Raw genomic sequence first — 24,072 nt, 5'->3', positions numbered from 1 at the left:
CTGGTGTGCTGTTCTGGTTCTGTTGGGATGCGTCTTCTTGTTCTGTTGGAGTAGTGGGTTCGTTCTGTCGGGATGCTGGTCTGCTTCTCTTTGTGTGTTGTTGTGCTTCTGTTGGGATTGGGGTTCTGGTTCGATAGGAACAGTGGATTGGTGCTGTTGGGGCAGTAGATTGGTTCCTTTGGAATGCTGGTCTATTTCTGTCGGAGTACGGGTCTGGTTCTGTCGGGGTACGGGTCTGGTTCTGTCGGGGTACGGGTCTGGTTCTGTCGGGGTACGGGTCTGGTTCTGTCGGGGTACGGGTCTGGTTCTGTCGGGGTACGGGTCTGGTTCTGCCGGGGTACGGGTCTGGTTCTGTCGGGGTACGGGTCCGGTTCTGTCGGGGTACGGGTCTGGTTCTGTCGGGGTACGGGTCTGGTTCTGCCGGGGTACGGGTCTGGTTCTGTCGGGGTACGGGTCTGGTTCTGCCGGGGTACGGGTCTGGTTCTGTCGGGGTACGGGTCTGGTTCTGTCGGGGTTCGGGTCTGGTTCTGTCGGGGTACGGGTCTGGTTCTGTCGGGGTACGGGTCTGGTTCTGTCGGGGTACGGGTCTGGTTCTGTCGGGGTACGGGTCTGGTTCTGTCGGGGTACGGGTCTGGTTCTGTCGGGGTACGGGTCTGGTTCTGTCGGGGTACGGGTCTGGTTCTGTCGGGGTACGGGTCCGGTTCTGTTGACGAGCACCTGTCTGCTGCTTGGCACAGTGGACTCTGGTGTCAGTCCAGGCCTAGTATTGATGACCCTGATCACACTTTCAAGACTCATTAGTTGTCCTTTGGATGGAGGCAATTGTGTGTCCCCTTTGTGGAGCCACTGAGGACAAGGAGAAAGCTGTTAACACCTGCTCCAATATCCTACTCAGCGAGTGGCATTGCCAGAGAAGGAGGTCACTCTGTACACACCTCAAATTAAAAGAAAATTTGTTCAAAAAACACACACTGAGAAATGACAGGCTGGGAGCTGCTCCTTACAATGATAGCTGGATCTTTCAAACAAAAATGACTCCATGAGGTAAACGTATTGTCCCATGTGGAACATGAGCCAAACGGACAAGGAAGGTCCCACGTTTACTTTTCTGTGCTGATTCTCAATGGAACCAACAATTCAAGAGCTTAATTTCTGCCTCAGAAACCCTGATCCAGAGAAGGGCAAAATGAGCCAGTGTTCCTGCTCCTGACCACTGACCCCTGCTACAAAGTGGACATTTGGACATCGGATGAGGGCAGGATTGGGTTCGGGTCAGGTGGCCCCCATGGTTGAATATCCTGCTAACAGCCACTACTGGGGCTCCTCCATGGAGAATGGCCACTTTGCAAGGGTTGCTGGTACCCCGTACACCAGCAAGGGGCAGCATCTTCAGGAGAGGGGGGTAAATAACAGGGCTGATTTTACGAATGCGCCATTACCGCGAGAAGCCAGCCCACCAGGAGTCCACCTCACGGTCGTGGACGGAAAATTACGGGGATCATGCCCGTGATTTCCCCACATGTGCTTCTGGTGGGTGAGGCTTCCAGCCAACAGCGTGCACGCAACAGTTTGACTCAGTGGTAGTACTTTCAGCTGAGTCACAAGGTTGTGTATTCAAACCCCACTCCAGGTCTTGAGCATATAATCGAGGCTGACATTTCAGTGCAGGACTGCGGGAGTGCTGCACTGTCAGAGGTGCCGTCTTTTCGACGAGATGCTAAACTGATAACCAGTCCAATGGATGAAATAAATCCCATGGCTCTATTCAAAGAAGAACAGGGAGCTCACCCAGTGTCCTGACCAAAATTCCTCAAACAACACCGCAAACAAATTAAACTGGTCTTTCATCTCATTTGCTGTTTGTGGGACTCACCTGTGCACATATTGGGAGCCATATTTGCCTACACAACCAGTGACGCTTCAAAACAGTAATTCATAGGATGTGAAATGCTTTGTTGTGTCCTGAGGAAGTGATAAAGTGCTACGTAAATGCAAATTCTTTCTCTTTTTAAATACGTTCTTGAATTGCTCACCGTGACTGTATCACTGTCTTCCTGCAGAGGGGGCTTCCTGCACTGTGTTCGGAGAATCACACTATGTGACCTTTGATGGGCTCTTCTATGACCTCAGCGGAACCTGTGCCTATCTTTTAGCCCAGGACTGTGAGTCAAACCGTTTCAACGTAAGTACTGTTTATATGATGGTTGAGCTGCTATTTTGTGTTCCAATTGTGTCAATCATGAGTTACCCAAATGGGCTGAAATGGTGGGCAAATGATCCTTGCTCCAATCTTAGCCGAAAACAGATATGACCAACGATGAGTGTATTCCATTTGCAAGAGGACTCTGCCACCTGTGGTTGGGTTCAGTCCCACTGGGTAAGGTGCTGGTCTCAGCAGACACCTCCACAGGAAGACTTATAGACACTGATGGGAGGTGAGGCCCTTCCCGCAGGAGAGTGGGGGGTATCAACAAGGCATCTATTGGCACATGCATCCAGCTGCCAGTATCACTTATCAAGGGGAGAGTGAGAAGGAGAGACAGTGTACCGCTCTCGTCCAGTATCCAGTGGTCACTTACAGTGAATGAGAGAGGGACAGTGTACCGCTCTCGTCCAGTATCCAGTGGTCGCTTACAGTGAATGAGAGAGGGACAGTGTACCGCTCTCGTCCAGTATCCAGTGGTCACTTACAGTGAATGAGAGAGGGAGTGTACCGCTCTCGTCCAGTATCCAGTGGTCACTTACAGTGAATGAGAGAGGGACAGTGTACCGCTCTCGTCCAGTATCCAGTGGTCGCTTACAGTGAATGAGAGAGGGACAGTGTACCGCTCTCGTCCAGTATCCAGTGGTCACTTACAGTGAATGAGAGAGGGACAGTGTACCGCTCTCGTCCAGTATCCAGTGGTCACTTACAGTGAATGAGAGAGGGACAGTGTACCGCTCTCGTCCAGTATCCAGTGGTCACTTACAGTGAATGAGAGAGGGACAGTGTACCGCTCTCGTCCAGTATCCAGTGGTCACTTACAGTGAATGAGAGAGGGACAGTGTACCGCTCTCGTCCAGTATCCAGTGGTCACTTACAGTGAATGAGAGAGGGACAGTGTACCGCTCTCGTCCAGTATCCAGTGGTCACTTACAGTGAATGAGAGAGGGACAGTGTACCGCTCTCGTCCAGTATCCAGTGGTCGCTTACAGTGAATGAGAGAGGGACAGTGTACCGCTCTCGTCCAGTATCCAGTGGTCACTTACAGTGAATGAGAGAGGGACAGTGTACCGCTCTCGTCCAGTATCCAGTGGTCACTTACAGTGAATGAGAGAGGGACAGTGTACCGCTCTCGTCCAGTATCCAGTGGTCACTTACAGTGAATGAGAGAGGGACAGTGTACCGCTCTCGTCCAGTATCCAGTGGTCACTTACAGTGAATGAGAGAGGGACAGTGTACCGCTCTCGTCCAGTATCCAGTGGTCACTTACAGTGAATGAGAGAGGGACAGTGTACCGCTCTCGTCCAGTATCCAGTGGTCACTTACAGTGAATGAGAGAGGGACAGTGTACCGCTCTCGTCCAGTATCCAGTGGTCACTTACAGTGAATGAGAGAGGGACAGTGTACCGCTCTCGTCCAGTATCCAGTGGTCGCTTACAGTGAATGAGAGAGGGACAGTGTACCGCTCTCGTCCATTATCCAGTGGTCGCTTACAGTGAATGAGAGAGGGACAGTGTACCGCTCTCGTCCAGTATCCAGTGGTCACTTACAGTGAATGAGAGAGGGACAGTGTACCGCTCTCATCCAGTATCCAGTGGTCACTTACAGTGAATGAGAGAGGGACAGTGTACCGCTCTCGTCCAGTATCCAGTGGTCATTTACAGTGAATGAGAGAGGGACAGTGTACCGCTCTCGTCCAGTATCCAGTGGTCACTTACAGTGAATGAGAGAGGGACAGTGTACCGCTCTCGTCCAGTATCCAGTGGTCACTTACAGTGAATGAGAGAGGGACAGTGTACCGCTCTCGTCCAGTATCCAGTGGTCACTTACAGTGAATGAGAGAGGGACAGTGTACCGCTCTCGTCCAGTATCCAGTGGTCACTTACAGTGAATGAGAGAGGGACAGTGTACCGCTCTCGTCCAGTATCCAGTGGTCATTTACAGTGAATGAGAGAGGGACAGTGTACCGCTCTCGTCCAGTATCCAGTGGTCATTTACAGTGAATGAGAGAGGGACAGTGTACCGCTCTCATCCATTATCCAGTGGTCATTTACAGTGAATGAGAGAGGGACAGTGTACCGCTCTCGTCCAGTATCCAGTGGTCACTTACAGTGAATGAGAGAGGGACAGTGTACCGCTCTCGTCCAGTATCCAGTGGTCACTTACAGTGAATGAGAGAGGGACAGTGTACTGCTCTCGTCAGGTATTGGGAATTCGGCCGTAAGTGGGCAGCATGCACCATGCTGCCGGGCAAGGCATCAACCGACAGGGCAGACTCATAAAATTACCCCTTGCATCTTGGAAATTTTCATACAGTGACTCAAAAAACAGATGGGCATTAACCTGAAGGGAGATGTTTGGGGCATGGGAATGGGGGAAAGAATCAGACAGTTGCACAGGGGAATGAATCTGTGACAGTGTTGACCCAAATGACTTTGTTCTGCAGTGGATGCCATTTCCTTTGCTGAAGACAGGATCAATTTATTCTGGATGTTGGTCATTTCCCTGTCCAATGCTCTGTTCTGCAAAGCAACAGAATACTGGACAGGCCAGTACCCACATATCTACTGTCAACAGTATACTGGAGATGACCATACTCACATATCTACCATCAACAGAATACTGGAGATGACCATACTCACATATCTACCGTCAACAGTATACTGGAGATGACCATACTCACATATCTACCATCAACAGAATACTGGAGATGACCATACTCACATATCTACCGTCAACAGTATACTGGAGATGACCATACTCACATATCTACCATCAACAGAATACTGGAGATGACCATACTCACATATCTACCATCAACAGAATACTGGAGATGACCATACTCACATATCTACCGTCAACAGTATACTGGAGATGACCATACTCACATATCTACCATCAACAGTATACTGGAGATGACCATACTCACATATCTACCATCAACAGAATACTGGAGATGACCATACACACATATCTACCATCAACAGTATACTGGAGATGACCATACTCACATATCTACCATCAACAGAATACTGGAGATGACCATACTCACATATCTACCGTCAACAGTATACTGGAGATGACCATACTCACATATCTACCATCAACAGAATACTGGAGATGACCATACTCACATATCTACCATCAACAGAATACTGGAGATGACCATACTCACATATCTACCATCAACAGAATACTGGAGATGACCATACTCACATATCTACCATCAACAGAATACTGGAGATGACCATACTCACATATCTACTGTCAACAGTATACTGGAGATGACCATACTCACATATCTACTGTCAACAGAATACTGGAGATGACCATACTCACATATCTACCGTCAACAGAATACTGGAGATGACCATACTCACATATCTACCATCAACAGAATACTGGAGATGACCATACTCACATATCTACTGTCAACAGTATACTGGAGATGACCATACTCACATATCTACCATCAACAGAATACTGGAGATGACCATACTCACATATCTACTGTCAACAGTATACTGGAGATGACCATACTCACATATCTACTGTCAACAGAATACTGGAGATGACCATACTCACATATCTACCGTCAACAGAATACTGGAGATGACCATACTCACATATCTACTGTCAACAGTATACTGGAGATGACCATACTCACATATCTACTGTCAACAGAATACTGGAGATGACCATACTCACATATCTACCATCAACAGAATACTGGAGATGACCATACTCACATATCTACTGTCAACAGAATACTGGAGATGACCATACTCACATATCTACTGTCAACAGAATACTGGAGATGACCATACTCACATATCTACCGTCAACAGTATACTGGAGATGACCATACTCACATATCTACTGTCAACAGAATACTGGAGATGACCATACTCACATATCTACCGTCAACAGAATACTGGAGATGACCATACTCACATATCTACCGTCAACAGTATACTGGAGATGACCATACTCACATATCTACCATCAACAGAATACTGGAGATGACCATACTCACATATCTACCATCTGCAGTATACTGGAGATGACCGTAATCACATATCTACTGTCAACAGAATACTGGACATGCTAGTACCTGCAAATCCATCATCACCCTCCCTGTTGTCACTTCCAGTTGAATCTGCTTGACTCCAAATAGAGCTTTCTCTTACATCTATTCTGTTAGCAAGACTGTCTTCTTCCACCTGCATAACATTACTCTGCCCCAACTCTGTCCCCATTTTAGCCAAAAGCTTAATCCAGAGTTTACCTTGTGCAGACTCAACCTCTCCAACACTTTTCTTTCTAGCCCACCTCCACCCTCCATAATGAGAACACACTCAGAATATTGCGGCACACATCCTTACCTGCACAAAGTCCCACGTATCAATCCTTGCCATGTTTCATTAACTGCTCGTACTCTAGCGAATTGACTACAAAATCCTCATCCTCCGTTCCAAATCCCTCATCCACCTCTTTCCACCCAACCTGAGTGATCAGTCCCTGTAAGCGCACATGGCTTCTCTGAGGCTGGGTCACTCCTTGTTCTCCATTCCCTCCACATCTCTTGTGATGGTCACTCTTTGAGCCACTACACCCCATCTGACTGGAACATCCTTCCCAGAACCTCTGCCTTACAACGAACATACAAGGAGGAGGGTGAAAAAACAGCAGCAGGGCATAGACACATCGAGATTATTGATGATGCTGCTGTTCTTGGTGCTGACAGTGTACTTGTTAATAGTGTTGTTCTTGTTGATGTTGGTGTTCTTGATGTTGATATTCGTGATGGTGTGATTGATAATGATGTACATGTTGGTGTTCTTAGTGTCACTCATGGTATTCTTGTTGATATTGTTAATATTCTTTCTTAGGCTGATGTTATACTTGGTGATCCTGCTGCTATTCATGTTTTTTAAAATTTGTTCATGGGATGTGGGTGTCACTGGCAAGGCCGGCATTTATTGCCCATCCCTAATTGCCCATGAGAAGGTGGTGGTGAGCCACCTTCTTGAACTGCTGCAGCCTGTGTAGTGAAGGTTCTCCCACAGTGCTGTTAGGAAGGGAGTTCCAGGATTTTGACCCAGCGACGATGAAGGAACAGCGATATATTTCCAAATCGGAATGGTGTGTGACTTGGAGGGGAACGTGCAGGTGGTGTTGTTCCCATGTGCCTGCTGCTCTTGTCCTTTAGGTGGTAGAGGTCGCGGGTTTGGGAGGTGCTGTCAAAGAAGCCTTGGCGAGTTGCTGCAGTGCATCCTGTGGATGGTACACACTGCAGCCACTGTGCGACGGTGGTGAAGGGAGTGAATGTTTAGGGTGGTGGATGGGGTGCCAATCAAGCGGGCTACCTTGTCCTGGATGGTGTCGAGCTTCTTGAGTGTTGTTGGAGCTGCACTCATCCAGGCAAGTGGAGAGTATTCCATCACACTCCTGACTTGTGCCTTGTAGACGGTGAAAAGGCTTTGGGGAGTCAGGAAGTGAGTCACTCACCGCAGAATCCCCAGCCTCTGACCTGCTCTTGTAGCCACAATATTTATGTGGCTGGTCCAGTTAAGTTTCTGGTTAATCCTGTTAATTCACAGAGGGTTGTGAATCTTTGGAATTCTCTGCCTCAGAGGGCTGTAGATGCTCAGTCATTGAGTCTATTCAAGATTGAGATTGATAGATTTTTGGACTCTAAGGGAATCAAGGGCTTACTCCTGCTGCTATTTCTTATAAGAATATAAGAAATAGGAGCAGGAGTAGGCCACATGGCCCCTTGAGCCTACTCTGCCATTCAATCAGATCATGGCTGATCCCCGACCTCAACTCCACTTTCCTGCCTGATCCCCATATCCCTTGATTCCCTTAGAGTCCAGAAACTATCAAAATTAGCCTTGAATTCAACGACTCAGCATCCACAGCCTCTGGGGTAGAGAATTCCAAAGATTCACAACCCTCTGCGTGAAGAAATTCCTCCTCATCTCAGTCTCAAATGGCCGACCCTTTATCCTGCGACTATGCCCCCGAGTTCTCGACTCTCCAGCCAGGGGAAACAAACTCTCAGCATCTACCCTGTCAAGCCCCCTCATAATCTTATTTGTTTCAATGGGATCACCTCTCATTCTTCTAAACTATAGGGAGTATAGGCCCATTCTATTCAATCTCTCCTCTTAGGACAACCCTCTTATGTTCTTGTGTTCTGTTGCCTTGTTGATGTTCATGCGCTTGATTGTGGTTTTGAGCTTTGTCTTGTTATTATTGTGGAGGGGCAATGCCCGGTGCCCTTGAGTGTTCAGAGATGATTATTGTTGAGGGACAAAGGAGTAAATTTCCATCATCTTCGCGTGGGTAGTAATCTGGCGGAGTGGGCTGCTCACCCATTATAGGATCTATCAGAGCTGCATACTTCCAATACTAATGTATAGCTCTGGAACATGGACGCTACTTAAGCAAGATATCAAGAGCTTGAAAGTATTTTATGTGCACTGTCGGAGGCGACTGCTGGGAGTTAGATGGTTTGACTGCGTCTGCAACACAGATGTAACAACGAGAACCGGACATGAGAAGATTGAAGTCATCATTAATCATCACCACCGGGCATCTTTGATCGCATTGCCCATCTCAGACACAAAGTTCCCGCAAACTGGGCACTGAAGATTGGAATCGAGGTCAGGAAGAGACACCAACCTGGATTTTGTTCTGTTAACCTGGCAATGTCAGATCAGCAAGAATCCAGTGGAACTCTCTGATGCTTGGAATGAAGCCATATAGTACGGTAATGGACGGTCAACTCTATGGTCTTCTGCTGTCTAAGCGTAATTGCTTGCTTGCTCAGTGGTGGCCACTCCCAGAACAGTTCTATGCCCAGCATTTCCAATCCCAACTCCCCACCCCCACCAACCCTGTTACCTTCCCCACAGCCAGGCTTGCCAGGTAACGGCCCAGGCCCTAGCCCCAGCCATTTGCATCCACACCCTATTCGGAGGCCTGGCCTTACTTGTAGCCTCAGCTCCAGCCTGCCTCCTCCAGCCGATGCAATGGCCAGCACCTGACTCAACCCCAGTGCCCAAACACCCCACTCCAGTCCTGTCCCTGATTTCCAGTGATTTTTAATAAATATATATGTAAATTGCAAATGATAACTTCACAAAACAAGTCATGGCTGCTTCCTAATAACTGTTTGGTTTCTTCAGGTAGTTTACAAGAGTAAATGGAATGGCAGTTCCACTGATCCTGGGACAAAGGTCCTGATTGTACAGATTGAAAATAGAACCATCGAGCTTTCTGCTGGGAGCCCAGTTCACGTTAACAACACAGAAGTGGAACTTCCTTACACTGATGCACCAAACATCTCCATTCAACATTCAGGTATGCTTCTCACCCAGCGGAGAAATGAGGGCAGGGCAAAGGAGGTGGGAGCTCTCAGGTATGCAGCTCAACTCATCCTGGGACTTATCCAACACAGGGCAAGAGAGGTGCATGCTCCTCCATCTTCAGTAACAGCCATGGATGACTGAGTCTCATTTAGCTCTAGTGTGACACGTAGTTTGGGTGCAGCTCATGACTCAGGTGTGACACCCAGCAGTCAAATTGTCACATTCAGGACCTTTGGCACAGCCAGCGTGTGACCCCTGGCACTACATTTAAAGCTTGACATCAGCCCCTGGTGTTGTGTACTGGCATTAGCTCAGGTTCTGGGTTCAAGTCCCACTCCAGAGACTTGAACACATAATCCAGGCTGACACTCCAGTGCAGTACCGAGGGAGTGCTGCACTGTCGGAGGTGCTGTTTTTCGGAAGAGATGTTTTTCGGATGAGATGTTAAACCGAGGCCCCGTCTGCCCCCTCAGGTGGGTGTATAAGATCCCATGGCACTATTCAATAAAGAGCAGGGGAGTTTCTCACGGTGGCCTGGGTAACATTTATCCCTCAACCAACACCTAAAACAGATGATCTGGTCATTATCTCATTGCTGTTTGTGGGACCTTGCTTTGCGCAAACTGGCTGCCATGTTTCCCACATTACAACAGTGACTACGCTTCAAAAGTACCTAATTGCCTGTAAAGTGCTTTGGGACGTCCTGGGGTCGTGAAAGGTGCGACATAAATGCAAGTCTTTCTTTCATCTTTCTTGCTTCCTTCACCAAGAGTTCATTCCTCCACTTCTGGAACATTGCCCACCCTCCCTTACCACTGCTGAAACCCTAATCCACGACTTCATCGTCAGAAGTATTGATTTCTCAAATTCCTCCGTGCTGGCTTCCCTGCCTCCACACTCGAAGTTTTGGCTAATCCATACTCCCACATCTTCTCCTGAACTGAGTCTTGTACATGCATCACCTCCATCCTTACAAATCTCTAATGGCTCCCTCTGCCCCAGCATATTGATTTCTAAATCCCCATCCTAATTTTCAAATCCCATTACAGTCTTGTCAGGCCCAATGCGATTGATCTTTGTACTTCCCAGATGGAATTCCTCCCTAAATCCATCACTTATTATTGTGCTGATCTTGGTCCTCTTAAAGTTTTATTCACACTCTGAATGTGAGTAAACAGCACAAATCTCCTTTCCATGTCCCTCACTGAGTGGAATTGCAAGTGCTCCTTGACATAGGAGCTATTTTCAGCCACTAACTACCCTTTAATAAGCTCCTTCGATTCATTAAGTTAATCAGTCATTATCAAGCCCTTAACAGTGTATTATTTTATAATTCATTTTCATACTCCCATCACACCATTTCAGGCTGTGAGCAAAACTAAAACTGGCACGAATAAGGAAAGGGAAATTACTGAAATGCTTTTCCTCCCCACTTAAGCCACAAGGATTTTTCATAAAAAGCAAACTGTACATCCGATCTCAAAGTTTTGCTTTTAAAATGCACACATTTCCGAAGTGTGTAGGCTCACAGGACCACTTCCTGAAAAGACACCAATATCCAATACTAACATCTATCCACTCTGTTTGGTTGCACCTGACTTTAACATTTAATAAATTTGTAACTGTGCACAGGTGAGGTTTCATACGCATTCCCTGAAAAAGTAAATATTTACAGAGTCCAGAGGTCTTCATCCATATGGAGCTCCTTGGTGCTGGACTAAAATGGAACAGTGCTCTGAGTGCTGTAACCACTTGAGTCATGTTGGATAGGTGAGATCGCCATTTGTTTAATATGGGAAGCATGACAGAATGCTCCCTGCCTGGAGAAAGGCCTGCAGGATTGTTATGTTTATCAACAGCTGTGCACACTCTGGACACCGCACTGTGAGAGAGTGTGCAAGGTTGCAGCAATATCTAGTTAAATCTGTTCTAGGTAAATGGTTTCTGGTGCTTCTTTTCAACAGGACTCTATGTCATTCTGAAGTCGCCAGTAGGCCTTGGCATCACCTGGGACGGGAACAGTTTTATAGAAATCAATGTCCCTGAATCGTTGCAATCAAGAATGCGCGGACTGTGTGGCAATTTTAATGGAAACTCATCAGATGATTTTGTGTAAGTGCGGAAATGGCATGTGTACATCTCAGAACAGTGAAGCTGAGATCATCTGAACATCTAGGGGAGAATTTTAACCCCCCAGGATGAGCGAGACGGTGGCGGAGGGGGGGGGATTAAATTGGGAATCTCAACCCGCGAATGGGCCTACTTTCGGTTTAACCCAAGCAGGACCTCTTCCTTTCCAGTATTTCCAGGTTTTCCAACTGCTGATAGTCGCCCCTGCTGCCTCCCTGTCTGCCCTTGTCCGCCGGAAACTGTGGCGCCCGCCCGCATATGTGAGCGAGATTGCCCAACTCCCCACCAATTCTGGCCTCTTTCCATCAGCTCCTTGAGCAAGCGGACAGTGTACAATGTCCCCACCAACTGACCATTGTTTGAAACCAGGTCTTCGCTGTTTTCTGGGAAACTAGCAGAACCTCCTCGGAAATTTGGGTCCAAAGTAAAGGATTTAACAGGATTTACCTGATCCGGGAGTGCTGGATGGGACAATGTAGAGGGAGCTTTATTCTGCATCTACCTTGCATTGTATCTGACCTGGTACAGCTGCTTGAGAAAGGAGTAAAGGCATTCCATTGCCATTGTGTACATTGTTCTCTTTTTGGGGAAGTACTAACATTCACCAAAAAACAAAACTGACACACAAGGTCAGCATTGACATTCCCTTCACTGGAAACACTTGCTGAATTATCACTGCAATTTCTAACTTAAATTACCAATTACAAGTTCATACGGTGAAGTCGCAGGAGTCAAAGGCCACTAACAGTCGACTGCTTCTCTGTGATAGGTCGCCAGCTGGAGAAGTGGCATTGTCTCCCATTGAGTTCGGAAACAGCTGGCGAGTCAGGCAGAAGAAAGACAGCCTGTGCAGCGTCAAAGATATTGAGGACCCATGCAATGGAACAACACTTCCTGACCACCAATCAGTGAACAGCACTTGCAGCATTATCATGGTAACTTTTATTGAGTTAATTGCTTTTGTGATTTAATTCCAGGCTGTTTGCTGTAGGAGCTTGGTCAGCCTGTGGGGGATAGGAATCCTTGCACAATTTCCCTTTCCTCACGGACTTATTCCTTGCCGGCAGCTAAGGGTTGCCAACCCTCCTGGATTGTCCTGGAGTCTCCCGGAATTAATGCTGAATCTCCCGGAGACTCCTGCGAGCAATCTGTTAGAAAACCATAGGGACATTTTCTTCTCTCGTTTCACTCCGGCCAGACCTGCAACAAACAGCAGCGCCCAGCATGTGATGAGACCCTGGCGCACGTGCACTCTGGTAAAACCGAGGTTTGCCGACCCTCCTGGATTGTCCTGGAGTCTCCAGGAATTCAAGTTTAATCTCCTGGACACTGCTCTGAGCAACCCAGGAGAAAAATCATAATGGTACAAAAAAAAATAATATTGGAGGTGAGGGAAAAAAGGCTGTTTGACTGACAGTCAAGAATCATCCAATCGGGTAATGAAGAGTTAATTGGCATGAGAAGGCGTTGCGCCACGAGGATGAACGTGTCGGGTGACCAATGGCAGAGGGGTGGGGACGGGGCATTTGGAGCTGAGAGGTCATGTGATGAAACCTCCTGGAATATGGCCAAGCAGAGTTGGCAGCCGGAATAAAACTACGCAATGGATAGAGCGGTTTCTGGAGTGCAGAGGCTTGTGGGTATTATAGCTGCCATTATTGAATGATTGACATAGTGGGTGACCAATGGCGGGAGCATGTGGGAGCGGGGCAGTTGGAGGCCAGGAGGTCATGTGATGAAACCTCCCTGAATACAGTCTAACCAGAGTTTGCAATCCTACCGGCTGCACAGATCTTGCCAACCTCAGACAGAAATCTTCTAGGCTTGGGTATTTCTCTGGCTTCAATCCATTAGTTTATCATGTACAATTTTCCTCTTTGTAAATTTCTACCCTAGTCTTCCCTGCCTCTGATGCATCCTCTTTCTCTGGTGTTGTTTCTGTGAAGACTGAAGCAAAATATTCACTTAGCGATTCTGCTATGCTGTTATCCTCCACTATTATCATACCTAAATTTGTTTCTAATAGGCCCCTCTCTCTCCTCCTTTACCACTCTTAATTTGACACACCTATAAAGCCTTTGATGCTGTGTATGATTTTTTTTTATGCTCCCTCTTTGCCCTCATTGGCGGTAAGCAATGGTACTTTGGGAAACGCTCTTGAATGTATCCAATCATTTAATCTCTTTTTTTTCCCCTTGTGTTAATATTTCCCTCCCAATCTATATGAAAGTTATAAGCACTGATTCTATAATTGGGTGATCCCAGTGAGGAATGCTCATTAAAATAAATAGACGGGAAATCACGGGCTGCTGGCCTGTGATTAACTGTCCTGCCAACTGAATTCCTCGCTGGGAACACCAGATCATGGAATCAGCTTAAAATCTCCCATTCTTCTTGCTTGCCTCCCTGATCTGCACATAAGTATATTCCTGTTAATCATCACTGTCAGGTCTATAAAATACTCCGACAAGTGTTTTCGTCCTTTCTTGTCCCATAGTTTCTACAACCCTTCTTTCTACCACCATGATGACCACCTCTGTTCATGCTGCCATTCCCCCCTCCTTTTCCTATTTCTATATCTTTTCTACTCTGCATCTGCTGCCTAACCTGGATGTGCCTTACGGGGCGGTGTGTGGGAGATTTACTCTGCATTCCAAAACATGGGGGTCGATTTTAACCCTACCCGCTCGGCGGAAACAGGGCAGCTGGGCTGTTAAAAACGAGCAGGTCATTTACCCGCTCGAGACTCAACCCTTTCCCACTGTCTCTGATATTAACCTGCAGGATTCTGAAGGCAGGTGAGGAGTCTGCCTAAAGCGGTCAGGAGTCTCGAGAATTTATGCAAATAAAGGTCCGATTAGGTCAATTGGCCCCCGGTGACATTTTAACCGGGGCCTGAGTAGTGAAGTCGCTGTGACTTTCCTACTAAGCTGAAGAGGTCAGCAGCTAGTGGGAAGGACGAAGAGGCCCTCCAGGTTCGTCAAAAAATGTCCTTTTTTTGGGGCCAGCAGGAAAGTCACGGCCTCGCCTCCACACTTCCACGAGACCCTCCCGAAACTCCCTCCCCGCCACTTAACTGGAAGCTGGCGGACAGCCTTTCTGTCAAAAGACACTCTGTGCCCTCTTCACGCCCGTTCCAGATGGGAAGTGGACCAGCAGTATTTAAATAAGGTCCGGCAGTCAAATTACACCGAACCTGAAATTCAGGCCAGTGCATGAATTTTGCACTTGCCCCACCCGAGACCCTCTCTGGGTAAAAATCAACCCCATGATGTTCCTGCCGTGTTTGACCAGACAATGTAGAGGGAACTTTACCCTCATCTAGCTGTACTGTACCTGATGTGGGACCAAGTTATGTTAAGGCATGGTGTGAGTGGAGGAATTTTCCAATTGCCAGCATTAACGTCCTTCACATTCAGCTACAAAAATAAAATTACCCTACAATGGAAATTAAAAAGTGGCGATGACTAACCCACCATTACTCTATAACAGCATTTTTGGTTGTATTCGTTGTGCTGTTTGAAGGACTCCATTGGTGACTGCCTACTCTGTCCTCCACTTCTCAGGGTCCCTTATTTCAACCAGCACATGACAGCATCGACCCTCAGCCTTATTACCGGTCCTGTCTCACCGACCTGTGTGCCTGTGTGGAGCAGACACGGTGCCTGTGCGGTGTATTGTCTGCCTACGCCTTCCGTGCCCTGAGAAATGGAATCATCTTAAACTGGAGAAATGCAACGCCGTGCGGTGAGTGTTCGCTGGGCTTCGTAGTGAGCTGGCCTACGATTGGTCAGTTGGAGCTGCTTCCTGTGAGGTGGTGAGAGTGGCGGTTAATTCCACATTAACAACAACAACTTGCATTTATACAGCGCCTTTAACGTAGTAAAACGTCCCAAGGCGCTTCACAGGACACTGATCCACATAAGGAGATTTTAGGGCAGGTGACCAAAAGCTTGGTCAAAGAGGTAGGTTTTGAGGAGTGTCTTAAAGGAGGAGAGAGAGGTGGAGAGGTTTAGGGAGGGAATTCCAGCGTTTAGGGCCGAGGCAGATGAAGGCACGGCCGCCACTGGTCAGCTCCAATTACAGACCAGTTAGGGACTGAATTGTCTGCCTTACCTCAGGGGTTGGAAATGGTGGATCAGTGCACTAACTGTTCACCGGTTTTCCAGCTGGAACGTTTCATCCTTTTCGTCTAACTTGAGTTATTTTCTCTGCCTCTGTAGTTCCCCCTGTCTAACAACAGAGGTAATCTGCTCCAACTAATAGGTGGTGCTGATCTAAGGCTGGGTAACAGGTCTGTGGGAGCAGCTGGGGCCACACTAAGTCTGCACAGCAGGTCTGTGGGTGCTGGCTGGGGTCATAATCCCTATGATTTTCTCTCTGAGCTCTATTCAGTGACTCTCCCCAACAGCACATGTTAGATCAGAACTTCATTGTGTTAGAAATTGCAGGCATAGGCCTGCAATGCTCTGCACCACCAGAACATCCCCAATGTAAAGTATAACATGCCTGTTGTAAACTCTGCCAACAACAGTCAACCAAGGTGAGGGCCTGAGCAGCAACCCTAAAAGCCCTGTCATTGTCTCCTCTTCACTGTGCTCCGACACTGCTGCTCCTCCCCCACCAACCTCACCTTTTCTCCTCTCTTGTTCTCCCCTGAAGCTGCTGAAACTTGCTGGGATGGTTTCACCCTCCAGATGCCAAGTGACCATTCTTCTGACTCGCTGCAGACAGTGTGTGTCGACAGGAGATTTCCCCATGGGATGGCATCATCTCAAACTGAGCCTGACCCCGTCCTCTTCCAACGTTTACAAACGCATGTTTTCCAGTAAGGGGGCTGGTTACTGTTCAAGGACAGCAACGCTGGCATTTCTTTTTTCCTTTACTTCCCACTCCCGAGCCCTGAGTCCACTTGCAACACACCAACTGGCTGCGATCAGCTTACACAGCACAGACCTGGGACCTAGGACCTTTGGGTCTGTACAGCTCAGTACCACCACGGGCAGAGCATTTAGCCACTGAGCTGTTTCAAGAATCACGTGCTTGTTGGAGTCCTGCAATTATGTGATATTAGTAAATTCAATTGCATAGAATCTTACTAGGTCGGTATCTGGGATCATTTTTACCCGGGGAACTCTTGCTCAGAATGCCAGGATAAATAACACTTTCAATTCTGTGTTCTCCTTCTCAGGTGTAACTTGCGACGGTGGATCAAGTTATAGTGAGTGCAGCTGTCCTCAGACCTGTTCGACCTACCTGCAGTCAGACACCCAGTGCTCCACTACCTCCTGCCTGCCCGGCTGCCAGTGCCCTGCAGGTAACAAAAGAAAAAATTCACAGTATAAGATCAGTTCCCATGTACTGACATACCATCACCTATTACAGAGCCCTCATAGAATCAAAGGAACAGAAAGACAGATGAGAACAACAAGAAGCCACTCAGTCTCTCAACCTCAACAAGTCATTAGTTCTCTTTCAGAACCTCCACAAACCAGTTAAATCCATTTCCAATCCTGGCACTCGGGTTCTGTCACTCTGCTCGAACTGAATCAGGATTCGATCTATTTTCAACCAATCTCACTGCAGTGGTTGGCAGTCGATATTAACCGTCCCCATTCACTGTGTTGGGAAGCAGTCTATACTAACCGTCCCATTCACTGTGTTAGGAAGCAGTCTATACTAACCGTCACCATTCACTGTGTTAGGAAGCAGTCTATATTAACCGTCCCCATTCACTGTGTTGGGAAGCAGTCTATACTAACCATCACCATTCACTGTGTTGGGAAGCAGTCTATATTAACCGTCCCCATTCACTGTGTTGGGAAGCAGTCTATACTAAGCATGACCATTCACTGTGTTGGGAAGCAGTCTATACTAACCATCCCCATTCACTGTGTTAAGAAGCAGTCTACACTCACCGCCCCCATTCACTTTGTTAGGAAGCAGTCTATACTAACCTTAACCATTCACTGTGTTGAGTGGCGGTCTATATTAACCATCCCCATTCACTGTGTTGAGTGGCAGTCTATACCAAGCGAGCAAACTATACTGGCACTTCAAATTAGATATGACGTATGTTTTAGAAAAACATGCTGATTCCCCCACAGTAATAATCAATGTTCGCCTTGCCCCGTAGCCACCTGTAAAATACCAAATTCTGGACCCCAACATCAATTGGAAAATCTTGATATTACAGTGCCCACAATTAATGTATGAAACATATAATAATTCACCTTTTGCATTCTATATTTTAATTTATGATGTTATATTTGGCTTGCTTCCACTAAATTAAACCAATCTGAATATGATCAATTAAAAAACTAATCTGAGCACAACGTTGGTTGAAAAGTTTAACTCTTGTCTTACTAGAGATCCATAAATGAATGACAACATCAAGTTGCTGCTCTAACACTATTTTAGAAATGCTATGCATATGGTTATCAAAGTAATTATCACAGCAGTTCCAATAACTCAGGTTCAAAGTCACAATGGTAGCTAGGTTCCGCCCACAGTCTGAAAGCTGTAGCAGGTCTCAGCTTAATATATCAAAACATATCTCTGTTCAGCGTAGCAGTTTTGAATATACCAAAGCATGTCAGGAGCTGTTTTGCTTCCCCCTCCCCCAAGTACAAGTCAAATGGAATACTCCTAAAGTGCGCTCTACCTGAACAGGCCCGAACCTGCCTGTATTTCTGGGTTTAGGCACCTAGCACCGGTGATTGGATGCACACCATTTAAAGGGAGGAAATTTGAATGCTTAAAGGTGTAGTGCTGTTTTTCGGACCTTGGCTGCCGCTGAAGTACAAATCGCTGCAAATTTTCCTAACTCTCTCAGATGTCTGGCAACAACAACTACTTGCACTTATATAGCACCTTTAACATGGAAAAACGTCCCAAGGCGCTTCACAGAGGCGTATGGGGAAAAAGTGGACACCCAGCCGAAGAAGGAGATATTGGGAGGGATGCCCAAAAGCTTGGTCAAAGAGGTGAGTTTTAAGGAGGGTCTTAAAGGAGGAGAGGGAGGTGGAGAGGTTATGGGAGAGAATTATAGAACGTGGGGCTACGCAGCTGAAAGCATGGCCATTAATGGTGGGGTGAAGGGAGGGGGAAGGGGGGATGCACAAGAGGCTGAAGTCAGAGGGACAGGGAATTGGCTGGGCGGGGGGTGGTTTAGAATGGTCATTAACACAGAACAGACCAGGCCAGTTAGCCTATTTTACTACCCCAGATATCTCGGACTTTGTCATCCATTATAAAAATAAGTTCCTGAGACACACCCCTACCCAAATCCCGCCAATCCAAAAAACATACGTGTACTCAACTCTTTATTTTCTGTCCCATAGCCACCTCTCGATCCCTGTAGCTACATTTTCTTTAATGCCACGTGCCTTAATTTTTGTAACAAGCCTCTTATGTGGTACCTTGTCAAACACATTTTGAAAGTCATGTGTACAAATCATCTGGTACCATTCCCAAAGCCTTGGAAGATCATAATTAATGCACCTCTAATTTCCTCACCTATTTCTTTTAATATTCTCAGGTGGAAATCATCTCGCACCTGGATATTCATCTCGTTTTAATCCATTCGTTTATTCATCACAATTGTCCTGTTTGGACTGAACTAAATTTCTGCCCTTCGCTCTTCTCTAATCTTCCCTGTACCTCTGATATTGTCCGATCCTTTCCAACTGTAAATATTCATTTAACGCTTCCAGCACATCCTTATCTTCCAGTACTATCACACCAAAATATGTTTTGAATGGACACACCTCCTTCCTCCTGATCCTTTCAAAGTTACGTTTTGTTTGTGACTCTCTTTTCTCTCCTTCAGGCCTGATAGTGAATTCAGTCATATTATGGTTACTATTCCCAAGATACTCCCTTACTACCAAATCACCATTTCTGGTTCATTATTCATAATTGTTAAAAAAAAAGTAGAGGTATAGCAGAACTTTGGCCTTATTAAGAGAGGCATAGAGTACAAAAGCAAGGTAGTTACGCTAAACCTCTGTAAGTCACTGGTTAGGCCTCAGCTGAAGTATTGTGTCCAATTCTAGGCACCACAATTTCAGAAGGATGTCAAGGCCTAGAGTGGATGCAGATGAGATTTACTAGAATGATACCAGGGATGAGGGACTTCAGTTATGTGGAGAGACTGGAGAAGCTGGGATTGTTCTCCTTCGAGCAGAGAAGGGGAGATTCAATAGAGATGTTTAAAATTATGAGGAGTTTTGAAAGAGAAACTGTTTCCACTGGCAGCAGGGTCGGTAACCAGAGGACACAGATTTAAGATAATTGGCAAAAGAACCAGAGGGGAGATGAGGAGAATTGTTTTTATGCAGCAAGTTTTATAATCTGGAATGCATTGCCTGAAAGGGTGGTGGAAGCAGATTCAACAGTAACTTTCAAAAGATAATTGGATAAATACTTGAAAAGGAAAAATTTGCAGGGCTATGGGGAAAGAGCAGGGGAGTGGGGCTAATTAAATAGCTGTTTCAAAGAGCTGCCATGAGCATGATAGGCTGAAAGGCCTCCTTATGTGATGTATGAGTCTACGATTCCAACGAAATCAAGTGTTGCCAGCTCTCTTTTTGGGTTGAAGACATACTGCTTTAGGAAACTGTCTTGAATGCATTCACTAAATCTATTTCCTTTTCTACTTATGTGGCTATTAATCCCAATCTACATGAAAGTTAAAATCTCCCATTATTACCACATTTTTCTTCTTACAGGTCTCGTGAAGTGCACACGTACATTGATCTCTTAATCACCACAGTGAAGTCTATAAAATATTTGCACCGGTGTTTCATATCCTTTTCCATCCTTTGGTTCTATCGGTAGTAATTCCAGCTGGGACCTGGATTCAAATCCAGCCCCAACAGAGGATGAAAGTCTCCTCTCTCTAGTGGATCTGACTACCTGTAGTGGGTCAGGTAATTTCCGTTTCCCTCCAAGACCTGGGTTAAAATCCTGCCTATACAGAGGTGTCCTCTCTGATGGCTGTAAAGGTCTCAAATGAACTCTCAAAACAGTTACTGGTGTGTGTGTGATGCCACCTAAAAGAGACCCAGAGTTTGGAACAAATTGTCAGTCACACTCAAAGAGGCCACTAGTTCAGCAGTCCTGGGAAATAGAAGTAGGGGATTCCCTTAGAAATAACTTCATTGTTCATCTAACCCATGTTGTACCTCCCATGGGAGTGTCTGATGGGGCAATGTAGAGGGAGCTTTACTCTGCATCTAACCCATGTTGTACCTCCCATGGGAGTGTCTGATGGGGCAATGTAGAGGGAGCTTTACTCTGCATCTAACCCATGTTGTACCTCCCATGGGAGTGTTTGATGGGGCAATGTAGAGGGAGCTTTACTCTGCATCTAACCCATGTTGTACCTCCCATGGGAGTGTTTGATGGGGCAATGTAGAGGGAGCTTTACTCTGCATCTAACCCATGTTGTACCTCCCATGGGAGTGTTTGATGGGGCAATGTAAAGGGAGCTTTACTCTGCATCTAACCCATGTTGTACCTCCCATGGGAGTGTTTGATGGGGCAATGTAGAGGGAAATTTACTCTGCATCTAACCCATGTTGTACCTCCCATGGGAGTGTCTGATGGGGCAATGTAGAGGGAGCTTTACTCTGCATCTAACCCATGTTGTACCTCCCATGGGAGTGTTTGATGGGGCAATGTAGAGGGAGCTTTACTCTGCATCTAACCCATGTTGTAGCTGCCCTGGGAGTGATGGATGAGGCAGCATAGAGGGAGATTTACTCTGCATCTAACCCATGTTATACCTGCCCTGGAAGAGCCTGATGATGATTTTGATTAAGTAATGTTTTATTCTGTATGCTGATATCTCTGAAGACAAAAATTCACCCACAAGGAAAAACTAAAATCTCACAATACAACTCTCACAACGTCTCCTCTTTTTTTCCTTTCCTTTCCAACCTGCCAATTTTGTCCCCTCTTACTTTTCTGACTCTTACTGGGCTGTGGTTCTGTGTGTGGTGCGTGCCACTACTTCATACATACGCCCAGACAATAAGGGGTAAATTTTAACCCCCAAGAATAGGTGGGTTGGGAACGGGTGGGAGGTTAAAATAACAGCTTTTTGGAGTGGGACTGCATCCCTACTCCAACTCGCCCACTTCTGGCAGGTTTGTGTGCGTGTGCACAGCAGACACCAGGAAGTCCCACCCTCACTTAAAGCCGGCTGGCCAATACTTAAAAGGGCAATGTACCTCATTGAGATACTTGTGGTACTTGATAGTTTGTGTATTGGAAAACTTAAAATGAATTTAACCTTACCTGTTCGGGATTCCCATCGGTTCCGAATCATGTCAGGTGAAAGGAGGTGGGAAGGGCCAGATCCATGAGGTGAGTGCCTTTACATCACTGCTTGTGGGCCCAGAGGAACAGGAGTGCTTCAACCAGGCCCAACAAGCTCACCCACCGACAGGAACCCAGCGATCAGTCGATCCCCCACCCCCCGATCTCCGTTGCTGGCTGACCACATCCCCACACCCCCGATCTCTGTTGTTGGTTGGACTCCCCCACCATGTCATCGCTTGCTGACTCTCCCACAATGTTCCCCACCCCCCCACTCGATGCTGGCTGACTCTCCCAATGTCATCCACGTCCCCCCCCCCCCATCGCCCGATCTCCGTTGCTGGTTGGACCCCCCCGTGTCATCGCTTGCTGACTCCCCCCAAGTGTCCGATGCTGGCTGACACCCGCCCCCCCCCCCCAACTTGATGCTGGCTGAATCCCCCAATGTCAACCACGATCCCTCCCCCCCCCCCCGACTTTTTCCAAGCTCGATGATCTCTCTCTTCCTTCGGCCACCCTCTCTGATTCTCAGCTCCTTTCACTGCCAACAGGCAGACAGCCTGTTAATCTGGCTTAAAAGCAGAAAGCGCTGTTAATACTCAGCAAATGTTTCCAGCATCTGCAGTATTTTGCTTCTGTCAATCTGGCTGCCTGGCACGTAGGAAACCTGGATGCTCAGATACTCACCTTTAATTGAGTTGCGATCGCAGATTGTGATGCACTCAATTCACTTCCGGGTTCCTCAAGTGAATATCTGTAGACGCGTGGGGTACCCGGCTCGGAGTAAAAATTATGCCCTAAATGTCAGCAGGTGGTTTTGACTGTGGAGAGCATCACAACTAAGTTCAGTCCTGTCCTCACGCACAAACTTTTTAAGAGGGGTTGTTGGATGAGAATCTTATGCCAATTATGCAATTCTAAAAGGGATACAGGAACAGAGAGATCTGGGGGTATATGTGCACAAATCGTTGAAGGTGGCAGGACAGGTTGAGAAAGCGGTTGAAAAAGCAAACGGGATCCTGGGCTTTATAAATAGAGGCATAGAGTACAAAAGTATGGAAGTCTTGATGAACCTTTATAAAACACTGGTTCGGCCACAACTGGAGTATTGTGTCCAGTTCTGGGCACCGCACTTTAGGAAAGATGTGAAGGCCTTAGAGAGGGTGCAGAAGAGATTTACTAGAATGATTCCAGGGATGAGGGACTTTAGTTATGTGGATAGACTGGAGAAGCTGGGATTGTTCTCCTTAGAACAGAGATGGTTGCGAGGAGATTTGATAGAGGTATTCAAAATCACGAAGGGTCTAGATAGAATAGATAGAGAGAAACTGTTCCCATTGGCGGAAGGGTCAAGAATCAGAGGACTTAGTATTAAGGTGATTGGCAAAAGAACCAAAGGTGATAGGAGGAAAAACCATTTTACACTGCGAGTGATTAGGATCTGGAATGCACTGCCCAAGGAAGTGGTGGAAGCAGATGCAATCATTGCCTTCAAAAGGGAACTGGATAAGTACTTGAAAGGAAAAAATTTGCAGGGCTATGGGACCAGCTGGATTGGTCTTGCATGGAGCTGGCGCGGACTCGATGGGCCGAATGATCTCCTTCTGTGCTGTAACCTTTCTATGATTCCAATTGTACTGTCCCTACAAATGCATTGGCTGAAATCAGCTAACCCCAGGGATTGAACTTGGAACTTTTCTGGTCTTATGCGACTTAGGTATTCACATTCTTAACTAGCTGAGCCATCTGGGAGTCTCTGTCACTTCTCTTTCTTTTAGTTTCTTTCCTCTCTCTATTTCTATTCTCTATCTTTCTTTTTAAACCTGCTTGTTTGAACATAAGAACATAAAAAATAGGACCCCTCGAGCCTGCTCCGCCATTCAATAAGATCATGGCTGATCTTCGACCTCAACTCCATTTTCCCACCCAATCCCCATATCCCTTGATTCCCTTAGAGTCCAAAAATCTATCGATTTTCAGCCTTGATTATACTCAACGACTGAGCATCCACAGCCCTCTGGGGTAGAGAATTCG

The 24,072-nt window shown here is 46.8% G+C and overlaps 1 protein-coding gene across 3 annotated transcripts in view; it reads left to right on the top strand.

Moving 5' to 3' along the window:
• Nucleotides 1-24,072, top strand: part of LOC137327858 (von Willebrand factor C and EGF domain-containing protein-like) — a 351,658-nt gene that overhangs the window by 326,326 nt on the left and 1,260 nt on the right. For all 3 annotated transcript variants that reach the window (XM_067993723.1, XM_067993724.1, XM_067993725.1), the window contains 6 exons: nt 2,061-2,182; nt 9,400-9,574; nt 11,547-11,694; nt 12,482-12,647; nt 15,279-15,459; nt 16,904-17,029. In XM_067993723.1, coding sequence (XP_067849824.1) covers nt 2,061-2,182; nt 9,400-9,574; nt 11,547-11,694; nt 12,482-12,647; nt 15,279-15,459; nt 16,904-17,029 — 918 coding nt within the window. The remainder of the gene's footprint in view (nt 1-2,060; nt 2,183-9,399; nt 9,575-11,546; nt 11,695-12,481; nt 12,648-15,278; nt 15,460-16,903; nt 17,030-24,072) is intronic.

Source organism: Heptranchias perlo, chromosome 12, assembly GCF_035084215.1.
Source record: "Heptranchias perlo isolate sHepPer1 chromosome 12, sHepPer1.hap1, whole genome shotgun sequence".
Classification (NCBI taxonomy): domain Eukaryota; kingdom Metazoa; phylum Chordata; class Chondrichthyes; order Hexanchiformes; family Hexanchidae; genus Heptranchias; species Heptranchias perlo.
This window is presented reverse-complemented; position numbering and strand designations above follow the sequence as displayed.